Below are 14,191 nucleotides of genomic sequence, written 5' to 3'. Positions count from 1 at the left end.
ATATATACAAACAAGACTAAAGGAGCACTCCCACCTCAGAGTGTACGCTATGCATGAAACCAACGAATACATCCGGCAATCACACAGCAACACGCAGAAACAGGATAAGCATTGAGAACACAAAGCAGAAAGAGAAACCCGATACCAGAATCCCTTTATTCCCCCTGCAAACAAGCTATACATGCGAGAAAAAAAACTAGCCACAAAATAAAATAATAAAAGACGAGAAAATAAAACGAAAGAGAAATAAAGGAGAGCACCGCCCTCAAGGCGGGTCCGCAAAGTCGAAGAAAACATAGGGCACGTCATCATGGATGAGGAGAGCGCGCACTCTAGGTGGTAAGGCAGCAAATGTAACGAAGGCAGTCTCCCCAGGTGTATCAAGGGCCCAATCTGCAAGAGCCTAAGTAGGGAGATTCGCCCGGGGAGAACATAGCATGAAATTGATAGTGCCGCAGAAACAGAGGAAATGCAGCCTGGAGACCACGTCATCCATATACCAAGGTGTGGTGGCCGAAGCATCAAAGTAAGCCTCCAGGTCACGGACAGAGGTCTCCACCACAAGAACCCGATGACCTCCGTCCAGGCACCAAGTCAGACAAGAAAAGAGAACTAGGAAAAGGCCCCGAATAGTCTCCCCCTGCCTAGACCAGGAAACTCCGTAGCAAAGCCCGCCACCCTGGTTACGGACCAAGGCAGCCGCCCCCCCTTCTGAAGCCGAAAGCGCAAGATTAAGCTTGAGAGAACCAGAAGAAGGGGGGACCAATGAACAGAACGGATCACTCGGCGAGGCACATGTGCCTCCAGATAAGACACAATCATCCTCCAATTAGGCGGGAGGATATGCTGACCCGGCCACCGCTGATATAGGCACTCAACCACGCCCCGAGCTACCCCAAACATAACTCGCGCAACACTCGGGGTATCTCGGCCGTGTAAGCACCCATTGCGGTGCTTCCAGAGTTCCCAGAGAACCAGATATGGCAACCTGCAAAGAACAAAAGAGCGAAGAGGGTTATGCGTACCACTCCGCCCCCAGCTAGCGATCAAAGTCCGTAAACTCCTATGGCGTGACTGGAGGCCGAGGGACGCAAACACATGATGCCACACAGCACGAGCTGTGTCTCCTGAGTAAAAAATATGTGCAATGGAATCAAAAGCAGGAGCTGGACAACACCAACATCTCGAGACGACCACATGACCAAAACGAGATATGACGTCATCCGTAGGCAGGCGACCCCGAAACACCCTCCAGGCTAAGAAGGACACCTTAAAAGGAAGGTGATTATGCCAACATCTAGCAAGGAAGGGATCCGGGTCAACAAGCCTAGCAGGTCGCAAAAAGGACTTCGCCGTAGCGAAAGGAAACATACCGTCGAATGCTGGACGCCAAACAGGAATATCTCGCGGTCCTTGCCCAAGTCGAGACAAGTCCACCTGTAACCCGGCCAAAGCCAAGTCCGGATGATCAAACAAGTCGAGGACGCCATCAGTAACGAAGTCAAGAAGCGGAGCGCGGGAGTACGAGACCCCCGGGAAAGGGTATAGTCTGCCAAGCGGACCAAGACCCGACCAGTTGTCCCACCAGAAATTAACCCGGCCTTGGAACAACCGCCAGCCTATGGCACGCTCTGCCTCATCACGAACAGCCAACATCCGCTTCCAGGTATGAGAGTCTGAAGTCCGGACAAGTTTTGCAATCGGGTGAACCCGGCTACAATACTTTGCCCGCATGAAATCTGTCCATAGCGTGTGCTCAGTGCGAAAAGTCCACCACAGCTTTGCACTAGCAGCACGCACCATCAAGTCCAAGTCTAAGAAACCAACCCCGCCCTCTTTTTTGGGAAGGGCGAGATTCTTCCACGAACTCCAGCGATACCGAGACCCACCTGACTGCCTCCAAAAGAAACTGGCAAAACAACGCTCAAGGTCCCGGATCACCTGCTTAGGCGGGGCGCAGGCGGCGAACAGATGTAGGGGTATCGCCTGTAGAACTGAAGTAATCAAAGTGGCCTTCCCGCCCTTCGACAAGACACGGCGTTCCCAGCTCAAACACTTGGCCTTCACCTTGTCAACTGTAGGGCTAAAGTAGATGCACTTCTTTCATCCCACGTACACAGGGCAACCAAGATATGTAAAGGGGAATGAGCGGGGGATACAACGAGTTGCCCGGCGTACTCTCTGAAGCACTCTATCCGGAGTACGAGGATGCATGTAGAAAGCACTCTTCTGTAAACTGACCAGCTGTCCTGAGATAGTCTCATACTCCTTGAGGTTATTGCTTAGTTTGTTGGAGAAATGCAAGCATATCTTAAGATGTTAGTGTTAAGGTCCATTTGGAAAGCATGAAAATGACTTCTGGAAAATGAGTTATTTTTCAGAAAACATTTTTCTTTCCAGTGTTTGGTTGCATTTTGGAAAACTTGGTGTGTTTGATTTATTTTCTAAAAAATGAGTAGAATTGTATAATTAAACATTTTGGCGGAAAATGACTTCCGCCAAAATGACTTCATTTTCCCCAGTCAACAGAAAATGTTTTCCGTTGACTAGATTTTTCTGTTGCATCCAAACACTGAAAATTTGAAAAATATTTTTCAGAAGTCATTTTCCTCATTTCTAAATGCACCCTTTGCGGAAAAGCCTATAGAAAACAAAACTAAAAGAAAAAGATTATCTTGTCAAAGTTGGGACTAGCTTCCGTGAGGGCTTGAGGCTATGCATCCTCTATTGATACAATAATGTTTACTTGACAATTACATTGGAGATATTTAATTGAAGCTATAATGGAGTAGAGGCCCAATGGTTCTCTCAAATGGGAGGTCGTATTCAACAAAAAAATATATATCACTTTAACATATAATTAAGTATGGTGAAATACAAATTAAAATAATAAATATAAGATATATTTCCTCAAATTACATATCCTTAACTCGTCCACACTAATACTACCCATAGCTCTAACTTGATTAAAAGCCCTTCACATTCTCAATAATTAAAGATGATTAAATATCGAAAGCTCGTACGAACAAATTTTGAATCAACGTCTAGAATGTAAAATAAAACTACGGTCTATAGTATAATTTGTCCATCAGATTCTCTTTGTAACGGTTGAGTCACCGTAATGATCCTGTCAGTAAGGATGTAGGACCTACCATAAGAAATTTTGTCTTTGTAGAGTCTAGACAATGATTAAATATTGAAAGAAATCTTATATTAATTATTAGAGATAAATTAAGGTAACTAAATTACTTTAATCCAAAGGAGAAGATTTTTTACTTTAAAATATTTTTTTTAAAAAAGATAAAATATCCAAATTGAGGCAATTCCGAGCATTAAAGATTCTTGAAATAAAAACCCTACCGCACTTCTCGATCTCAACCGTTAATGTCTTAATCCGACGGCCAAATCTCTTGCTCCGCTCGCGCACATCAAGTCCCCCCCCCCCCCCCCCCCTACTTCACTGTTCTCCACACTTCTCTCCTCAAAACCCTCGCTTTCTCTCTCCAAAACCATCGCTTTCTCTCTCTAGAACTATGGCTCCAGCTCATAACGATCACTGCTTACACTCTGATCTCTCTGCTTATCAGTGAAATCGAATACTCCGCTCAAATAATTTCTCTCACAGCGTATCTTAAAATCGGGATTTTATGCGGAAAGATGGAATTTTTATGAGTTTGTTTGTCGAGCTCTTTTTAATTTTTGGATAAATTCCAAGGCCTCCTGTTAATAAAAGCTAAAGGTTGTCAAATTTAGAGGCCCTTTTTGGGTTCTGTTAATGCTTTTTGTAATTTTTATTTTTATGCGTCTGTATTGTTTAGATGATTACTGATAACTATACTAAGATGATGTCGGATATCGGGATGCTCGCGAGTGGCAGCGATTTTGGCGAAGAGTTGGAGTTGCTGCTGAGGGAGCAGCAGAGGCGGCAGCTAGAGGAGGCGAATGATCTAGAGCGAGAGCTGAGCATTTACAGGAGCGGCTCGGCTCCACCGACGGTGGAAGGATCGTTGAGCGCCTTTGGCCGTCTGTTAGGCGGTGGTTTGAGTGGAGTTTCAGAGGAGGAGCTCAGGTCTGATCCTGCGTACATTTCGTATTACTACTCGAATGTGAATCTAAACCCTCGGCTTCCTCCGCCTCTGCTGTCCAAGGAGGACTGGCGGTCGGCGCAGCGGCTCCAGGGCGGCGGTGGAGGTAGTAATGGTGCTGGTGGTAGTGGTAATGGGAGTCCGCTGGGACTTGGAGGGGTGGGAGACAGGCCTAGGGTAAGAATGGGCGCTGAAGGAGCCAAGGACAAGTCTTTGTTTTCTATGCAGGTGGGATTTAATGGGAAGCATGAAGAAAATTTAACTGAATCCCCAGATGATTGGGGATCCAATGGACTAATCGGATTGCCAGGATTGGGTTCTGGAAGCAGGCAGAAGAGTTTTGCTGAAATGATTCAGGTGAAACTGACATGAACTGTATTCTAAAATGATTAAGTATTGATTTTTTGTTTGAATGTTGTGAGCTTTTGAATTGTTTACATTCATTACAGGTTACCTTTCTGTTGTGATTCTCTCATATTAGTCATTGTTCATTTGTGTGCTCAAGTTTGATTGCTGCTGCTGTTTAAACTTGAATGCAATATTAATTGGACTGGGCTTCTCTGCTCAGTTTTTAATATCTTTTTATATTCTTATATTGTTCTGCAGAGTGCAGATAATAGGCAGCACTGCTTTTCTGGCATTTTAGTTATTTTAGGGTACAAATTCTGCTTGTATGTCACAAAACTTAAAATGTATAGCTTTCGTTTGACAAAAAAAACTGCTTGCTGTATGCCTGCATTCTTTAATTAACTGTTTGACTTGTTGTGCTTTTCTGCTCCTTACTTCCTAATTTGGGATTTTGAGTTTTAATTGATTGTCCACATGAATATCTAATATATCAATCCATAATCTAATAGTTGACAGAAAAAGGAAGGGGTTGGCTTAATCTTGGAATGAAGTTATGAAGAAAGTTACATTAGTTCAAGCTTTGACTTCAGATTTAGCACTTTTTATGATAGAAGAAGAAATAGAATTCAAGAAGCTAACTCCAAGTAGATTAGCATTAAGGCATAGTTTAGAGTGCATGTTTATATTTGGAAACAAATATCACTTCCAAGACGTCTTGTGTGACTGCCTCTTTGCCTTTTGTATGCTTTTTCCCTCATATTTTGCAGTGCATTGTCACCCTGGCTCTGTTGAAGGTGTTTGCCAAACATAAATGATAAATGTCTGCTTAATGTGTTTGATGTCTCTGTAATTCTTTCTTGTTCTGAAGATTTTCTTTTTATTACTGTAGGATGATATAAGTTACAGAACATCGACTTCAAGACATCCATCTCGTCCAGCCAGCCGTGTACTCAATGATTTCATCGAGTCTTCCGACTCTCAGTTTACTGATCTCCAACATGAACTGTCGTCTTTGGATGCGTTGCATTCTCAAGCAAATGTTCCAGATGTATCTTCACTGCAAAACATTGGGTCATCTTGTTCTCATACGTATTCTTCTGCTTTGGGTGCTTCACTCTCAAGAAGTACCACCCCAGACCCTCAACTTATTGCTAGAGCTCCTAGTCCACGAATTCTGCCTGTTGGAGTGGGGACAAAAAGCTCCTTTGAAAACAAAAATGCGAATGTCATAAATTCATCAGTTGATGCTTCACCTGTTATGACTGAGCCTGCAGATTTAGTTTCTGCTCTGTCTGGCCTGAACCTTTCTGCTAATACCATGGTGGATGAGGAAAACCATCTAAAGCCTCGAATCCCTCATGAGATTGATAATCAGCAGAATTTCATGCATATCCAGAATGGAAAGAATCATATCAGGCAGCATTCTCTCTTAAATAAAGCTGGTGTTCTATCTACTGGTTCACACTTGAAAGGCCCCTATACACCAACTCTAAGTAGTGCCGGGAGTTCGCCAGCTCAGCATCCAAATATTGATAGTCCAAATTCAGTGTCTTTTGGCTATGGTATGGGGGGCTATGGTATGAATCCTCCATCACCATCTATGTTGGAAAACCAACTCGAGAGTGGTCATTTGCCTTACCTATCTGATAATGTTGGTGCTGGAACAGCAATTGGAGCTTCTGGAATTGACTCACGATCAATGGGAGGTGGCTTAACTTTGCCACCTAATTTATTAGCTGCTGCAGCAGAAATACAGAACCTCCATAGACTTAGGAATTCAAGCTTGGGGAATTCTGTTCAGAATCCCTTGATGGATCCTCTGTACCTTCAGTACTTGAGATCAACTGATCTTTCTGCTGCTAACCTCACAGCTCTTAACAATCCAATAATTAACAGGGAATCCCTGGGCAATTCATACATGGATTATCTTGAACTTCAGAAAGCTCACCTGGGATTGCTTGCTTCTCAGAAATCACAGTATGGCTTTCCAAGCTTTAGTAAAACTGGTGGCATAAATCATGGTTACTATGGAAATTCAACACTTGGTGCTGGTATATCATACCCTGGAAGTCCATTAGCAGGTTCAATTCTTCCGAATTCCCCTTTTGGACCTGGTAGTCCTGTAAGGTATGGTGAAAGGAATATGCATTTTACATCAGGCATGAGGAACTTGGGTGCTGGTGTAATGGGTGCCTGGCACTCTGATTCACCATCTAACTTGGGTCAGAGTTTTGCGTCATCATTATTAGATGAGTTTAAGAGCAGTAAAACTAAATGCTTTGAGTTATCAGAGATAGATGGTCATGTTGTTGAGTTCAGGTATACATTCTTGCTTGTATGTTTTTTTTTTCCCCTTCATTTCATCAAGATCTCTGAAAGCTAAGTCATAAAGAATCTTCTTTGCAGTGCGGATCAGTATGGAAGTCGGTTCATTCAACAAAAACTTGAGACTGCTACTGTTGAAGAGAAGAACATGGTCTTCCATGAAATTTTGCCCCATGCTCTTAACTTAATGACTGATGTGTTTGGTAATTATGTGATCCAAAAGGTAGGTATATGTTTGTAATGAATACGCTTATTGGCCTCATCTGAGGCATTTCATTGTCTCCATTTTACATAGCATAAATAAATAGTTATATGTAACATAACCTCTCTGACATATTCCTCTTTCTCCTACCTCTTTTAGTTTTTTGAACATGGAAGTGCCACTCAGATTAGAGAACTGGCTGACAAACTTACTGGCCATGTTCTCACTCTTAGCCTGCAAATGTATGGTTGCCGAGTTATTCAGAAGGTATCTTAAATGCTGCTAAGTTGCCACTGAAATAAATTCTGTCAATGGTCTTTTATGGTCTAGACTTCTGTGTGACTTATGGTTTGTTTGTATCTTGTGTGATACCAAGACTTGTTAAGAATATGGTTTGTTTGTATCTTGTATGATACCAAGACTTGTTAAAAATCTTTCTTCACTTTATTTCTATTGTTCATATTTGAAAAATCCTGCTATGAGACATGGTGGATAAATTCAACTTTTTCTCAAATTTAAGTTGCTTTAGGAATTTATTTCTACCGAAAATAGAAAGTATCTCCTGGAATATTGTTACTTTTCTAACTAATGTGTTCTTTGAAGTAGAAGTAATTCTAAATTTCATTTTATGTTGGTTTGGACAAAATATTTTACTTTATTTTTAAAAAAGGAGTTCTGATTCTTTTACTACTTCATCTTTGGAGAAATTTTTGTTTACCAAAATTTTGTGTGCTTTCTTTAATATTAATTATCTTGACGTCAGCAATTTTTATTTGGTAGGATTTGGATCTCTGTTGTGATCTTTACATATGAAGTAATGAAACACTGATCTTAGTCTGTTAAAGCAATTTTGCTATAGGTCTTAGCTTGAACTGTCTTATTCTAAATTCTCCAGGCAATTGAGGTTGTTGATCTGGATCAAAAGACAAAAATGGTTATGGAGCTTGATGGCCAGATTATGCGCTGTGTTCGTGATCAGAATGGAAATCATGTAATTCAAAAGTGTATCGAATGCGTTCCAGAGAATTCCATTCAGTTTATTGTTACTACATTTTATGACCAAGTCGTGACATTGTCCACCCACCCATATGGGTGTAGGGTCATACAGGTCAGGAAAATTAATTTACTGCACTGCCTGTTATTGGCTTATAGTGTTAATGGTATTATGATGTGATTGAAAGTGAGTTCTTTGAATCTAAATCATGTGCCTTCTCATAACAGAGAGTCCTGGAACATTGCCACAGCTCTGAAACGCAAAGCATAGTAATGCATGAGATTTTGCAATCTGTTTGCATGTTGGCACAAGATCAATATGGGAACTATGTTGTTCAGGTTTGCTCTATTTTCAAGAAGCTTGTTTCATTGTCTAATGTTCCACGCAGATTAATTGTTATTAACTGTTTGATCACTATCTTCAATGAATCTTTCTCATGAAGCAACTCTTTACTTTCCATATATCTCTCTCTTAAATAGGAGAACCTAAGAGTTTTGCTTCTCCCTTCAGAAGCTTAAAGTTCTTAGGTTTGATGTCTAATAATGCTAGTCCTTGGAGTAAAAACATATACCTTAACCTACAACTGCTGTTGATTTCATTAATGCTATTGAGCTGCCTTTTATTCTGTTCAACTCGAGCACGGAGATGCCATTTGATACTTACCAAAATGGAGTGGATACGTTTATTTAAATTATTTATTTGTTTACTCAATGATGCAAACACGGGGGTTTCTTTTAGATACTGAATAAAGCTTCCTCTCTGTCGCAGTTGAATGATTTCCTTTAATCTCATCTTATAAATGAGAAAGAAAACCAAAATGGAAATAGCCCCCCCTCGCTTTTAACAATTTAAATCGGTTGGTAAGCCTTCTAACTGAATGTGCCTTGTGGTGCTACAGCATGTGTTGGAACATGGAAAGCCTGATGAACGTTCGGCTATAATTAATAAGCTAAAGGGGCAGATAGTTCAGATGAGCCAGCAGAAATTTGCCTCCAATGTTGTGGAGAAGTGCTTGACTTTTGGTAGTCCTGAAGAGCGCCAAATCTTGGTGAATGAGATGCTTGGTTCTGATGAAAATGAACCTCTTCAGGTTTGTTGGTTTCATTTGGTACAATTATTACTGCTGTAAAATGAACAATGCTTAACCTGGCACAATTCGGCAACTGTGTTTTTTGTAGACAATTGCTTGCTTGACTTTATAATCTGCAAAAAAGGTGCATGGGCTTGGGGTTTTCTAACTTAACCAAACTATCAATAACTGAGATTAAATGAGCCAGATTGGATATTCATTCACTGTTGGTAATAAAGCAATCATGGGAAGAAGTAATTATTCGCTGACATTGATTAAAATTTTCATTCTCAGATTCAAGATTCATCTCATATTTCTTTCTATACAATACATTACATGTTTTACTAATTTGATATGATCTTTGCACAGATTATGATGAAAGACCAATTTGCAAACTATGTTGTACAAAAAGTGCTGGAGACTTGCGATGACCAGCAACTCGAACTTATCCTCAACCGTATAAAGGATCACTTGAATGCCCTGAAGAAATATACTTACGGGAAGCATATCGTAGCCCGGGTAGAGAAACTCGTCGCAGCTGGAGGTATTCTTTTTTCTTTTTTAATTTCCTTTGCTTCAATGCAGAATACATCTCTACTTTTCCTCACTTACCCATGGGCTTGCAAATCATATCTGTTATAGAATTGCGACCATGAACTTGTATAATATGTAAGCACTCACTCGCATGTTCAATCTATTATTGCAGAGAGGAGGATTGGTATTCTGTCATCGTATTCTGCATAGGTGGGATAGAAAGGAAATTGTACAGCTAACTGAGGCTAGTATGACTGTCCCGCTTCCTTTTTACTATGTCCAGTTATAGCCCAACTACCCCTTAAGAGGGACGAGGGCAAGAATGAAGAAATAAAGTTGTTGGTGGATGTACTTACAAACATGTACATTTGTTAGTTTGAGGATGTTATAATATCTAGAATATCAGGTTAAGAGACTAGAGAGGCTCAGATGGTAAAAACATAACTGATGTCACTGTGCCAACAAAAATATACTACTGTACAAGTTTGAAGAGTGTAAAGAGGAGGAAAAGCGTAGCTCTTGACTGTAAAAAATGGCGCTATGAGCAGAGAATCAGAGCCGGTGGCTTCTAGGATTATTAGCGAACAAGTTTACTAATGTATGGAATGGAATAGTAATAACTTTTTCTTTTCATAATGAAACATTCACTCTCATGTTTGGGAGCTGTATGCTATACTCCCTCCTGCTCCTGCTTGCTTGAATGCTCAGTTTTTCTTGTTTCTTTCAATTCATTTTGTGCTTACTAGTTGCTTGATTAGGTCTGCAAGTTGCTCGACTCGAGTATTAAAATGCTCGAATTTTGCTCACTTTTGTTATTCCAGCTACTTTGATATCCTTTCTCTACCACATTACACCTTGGAATGCCCCATTCTTATAGAGATAAACGTGCTTTCACATCCTAAATGGCTGCTGGGAATTCTAGCTCAGTTCAACAGTAAGTGAGAATAGTCTAATTAATTCAGACTTAATTATTAGGCAACAAATAAATGCAATTACATTTTTTAACTAAGAACGCAAAAGACAAAGTAAAAAAAAAAAAACTATTTATATCTTTGAAATATGAATCTTACTTGTTGGTAGTTGGGGTGATACATCTCTTGATGATCAATTACTCTTATCCCGTTACGGAGTTGGTAGTAGATTAGAGGTGATGTATTTCCTGAAGATCAATTACCTTATCCAGTCACGGAGTTGGTAGTTGGGGTGATATATTTTCTGATGATCAATTACTCTTATTCGGTCACGGAGTTGGTAGTTGGGGTGATATATTTTTTGATGATCAATTACTCTTATCCTCTCACGGAGTTGGTAGTTGGGGTGATATATTTTTTGATAATCAATTACTCTTATCCCGTAACGGAGTTGGTAGTTGGGGTGATATATTTTCTGATGATCAATTACTCTTATCTCGTCATGTTAAGTTAGACTTTTATATATTAAGGGGGTGTATTCAATCATGACTTTTGTAGAGATTGATTGACTTTCATAGAGTCGTTCAAAACTTTTTAAAACTTTATAAGACTCTATAAAAGTCTAAGAAACCTTCATAGACTTTTATCAACTTTTTATTTTAAAAAGTCTACAAAAGTCATTGAAATTCTAAATTGAATACATTCTACAAACTTTTAATGATTTTGATTCTTATCATTTATAATTTTCTTACAAAACATTTATAATATATCAGTTCTTCACCCACATCAACATTCTCAACATTATTATTTTTATCCATAGTATGCTGAGACTTATATGCTAATTACTTATATATATATATATATATATATATATATATATATATATATATTATTAATAAACATTAACAAAAAAATTCATTTCATTAAAAATTCATAACAATATTAAACCATAAAATTTATAATAAAAGAATTGATCAAATAAAATATTTAAAAATATAATTACAAGTTGTATAAAATAAAAAAAATCTAATATTAATAATATATATATATATATATATATATATATATATATATATAGAAGAGCGCTCATATGCGGCGGGGTCTTACGGTGCGGCGGTGCGGTCAAATTTCAGAATACACCAATAGTGTTAACAATATGCACCAACAGTGTAATAAAAACACACCCCAATGAAATGCAATAAAACATCACAAAATACACCACAGACTCAAAAAAACACACCATATAACTCACCACCCCCAATGGTGTATTTCTGAACAGTGTATGGTGTTTTTACTCACACCTAATGATGTGTGTTTGGTGATGCAGGGCTCTGTTTACTCTGTTTTGTGTGGTGTATTTCCTAACGTTGATGGTGCATATTTGGTGAACTATTGGTGTTGCCGCACTGTAAGAAATAACCGCACCGTAAGACACTGCCGCACCTGAACCCGCCTCTATATATATATATATATATATATAAATTATACTTGATATATTATTAGGCATCACGCAAAGAACTATTATTTGCAATAGCAATTTGAGATAGCGAACAACAACAAGGTGCTACTGTTTGCAACCCCAAATTGTTGTTGCGAACAGTAGTTCGCTATTCGTAGTACCCTGTTGTTAAATAAATAAATAAATAAATAAATATATATATATATATATATATATATTACGAATATAAACATAAAAAGAATAAAAATCAAAATATATAAGTATTTATATGAATATTATGAAACATATACTAAAATTTGACAATGAAAAATTTGCTTTGTTCATGTATTTAGGGAGAATTAGAGAAATTTAGGGATAAAAAATTCATAGAAAAAATAAAAATCAATATAAACAAGAAGTAAAAATAGTAATATTTTGAATTTTTAGAGGAAGATTGTAAAGTTTAGGAAAGAGAGAAAAATTGGTAGAGTTTAGGTATGAGGAAAATATAGGATAATGAAGAAAAAAAATAATTTTATTGAATTTAGATAGGTTTATATATAAAGTTTAAATAGGGAGAAAAATGAAGTTTAAATAGAGAGAGAAAACATTCAAAGTTGTTAGAAAGAAAATTTTGAAATCTTGGGGTTGATGGTTGGATTTCAACTATTTATATTTGAGAAGGAAAAGTCTACAAAAATCCTAAAATTAAAAAGTCTACAAAAGTTTATAACTTTTTGAATACCACATGACTTTTAAAGACTCTTTAAAAGTCTTAATCGAATACCACACGACTTTTAAAAACTCTTTAAAAATCTTGATTGAATACCGCATGACTTTTAAAAACTCTCTAAAAATTTGAATTGAATATCTCTAAATTTTTCAGATTCACAGAACTCTATAAAAGTCATGATTGAATACACTACCTTAAGTTTATAATAAAAGTCAAATAATACAGTGTAAACTCATTGAGCATTACAATGTTATAATAAACGTTTAACAAAACTAACAGCATTATAATGATGAATATTATAATTAATGATTAATACTTAGTAGGACTATATATAATGCATTCATTGTAGAATACTGCATTGCCACTAACGAGTGTGCATGGGAATATCATTTGCTCTTTTGGTTAAAGTAACTACAAGGTCCTTGTACTATAATAACGTTTTGTTCAATTTAGTTCTTATATCTTTATTTTGTTCAATTTAGTCCATATACTTTTAAAAGTGGTGCAATTGAGGACAATAGTTAACGGTGTTAATATTATCGTTAACTTAGGTTACGTGGCGGTGACGATATTTATATTTCTACTCCTATATTACTTTATAAATATTTAAAATTAATTGTTTTTACCACTAATATTTTAAATTAATATGTCCAAAATAAATAATTACAACCATGTTCCTAATGAGATTTGGACAATTGTCTTTAATTAGTTTCACAACTTTTTAAAGTAGAGGGACTAAATTGAACAGAATAAAGGTACAAGGACTAAATTGAACAAAACATTATAGTACAGGGACTTCATAGGTACTCTGACCGCTCTTTTGATACTATTTCAATTATTTTTGATTCCTTGGGCGTATAATGTATTAACTCATTCTTTAGCTTCGAGAGCCAATTCTTATGCTGGTTCGCTATATTGGGGCTCTGTCATTCTTGATTTTATTTCAGATATATCTTCGTTGTTTTGGCTTTCAAAAAATAATGGCTACCTATAATTGTTCTTCAACAACTAGTTTAACGATAATAATTCTCTACCAAACACCTTGTGCTCAGATGGTATGTAGTGGTCTCTTTCATGTGGAAGGTTATGAAATTGAGCCTTAATGGAGGTGTTATTGACTCTTTGTACTTCATATCTTTATTAGGTTGAGAAAATATATTCGAACAGTTACTGATAAGTCTTTCAAGAGAGAAAAATGTATTTTTAGTACCTCAATTGTTCATTGCTACTCCTCTAACTCTTCAAAAAAAAAAATTACAGTTGTAACTAGGGGAACAAAATTATTAAACTCTATTAAAAGTTTACTTAGTAAATGTGTATTTTAAATATTTATTATCTTTATTCTTTATAATTTTTCTGTTTTGGTAATTCATTTGCAAAATAAAGAATTGACAACCTTATTCTCTAATTTTTCTCTTCAACTGTGGTACAGAGTCCATATTTTCCCTACATGAACATGTTAAAATCAATATTTAGTTTACAAATGAAATATCAAGACTAAAGAATATTATAATTAAAAAAGAAACATTAAAATAAATACTAAAATACACAT

At 37.3% G+C, this 14,191-nt stretch overlaps 1 protein-coding gene and 1 long non-coding RNA gene across 2 annotated transcripts; both read left to right on the top strand.

Moving 5' to 3' along the window:
- Positions 1-3,464: 3,464 nt before the first annotated feature.
- On the top strand, positions 3,465-10,255 carry LOC109153841 (pumilio homolog 2-like). Its single transcript, XM_019301717.1, has 9 exons — positions 3,465-4,442; positions 5,323-6,752; positions 6,840-6,981; positions 7,120-7,227; positions 7,856-8,068; positions 8,182-8,292; positions 8,853-9,044; positions 9,393-9,567; positions 9,730-10,255. Exons 1-9 carry the CDS (start codon positions 3,819-3,821, stop codon positions 9,765-9,767), a joined length of 3,033 nt encoding a protein of 1,010 aa, XP_019157262.1. The 5' UTR covers positions 3,465-3,818; the 3' UTR covers positions 9,768-10,255.
- LOC109153842 lies at positions 7,267-7,504 on the top strand. Its single transcript, XR_002049616.1, has 2 exons — positions 7,267-7,296; positions 7,337-7,504. It is a non-coding gene; the product is annotated as an uncharacterized LOC109153842 (long non-coding RNA).
- Positions 10,256-14,191: the final 3,936 nt, after the last annotated feature.

This window comes from Ipomoea nil, unplaced genomic scaffold, assembly GCF_001879475.1.
Source record: "Ipomoea nil cultivar Tokyo-kokei standard unplaced genomic scaffold, Asagao_1.1 scaffold2545, whole genome shotgun sequence".
Taxonomy (NCBI): domain Eukaryota; kingdom Viridiplantae; phylum Streptophyta; class Magnoliopsida; order Solanales; family Convolvulaceae; genus Ipomoea; species Ipomoea nil.
The sequence above is the reverse complement of the archived record's forward strand: the minus strand, read 5'-3'. Positions and strand labels throughout refer to the sequence as shown.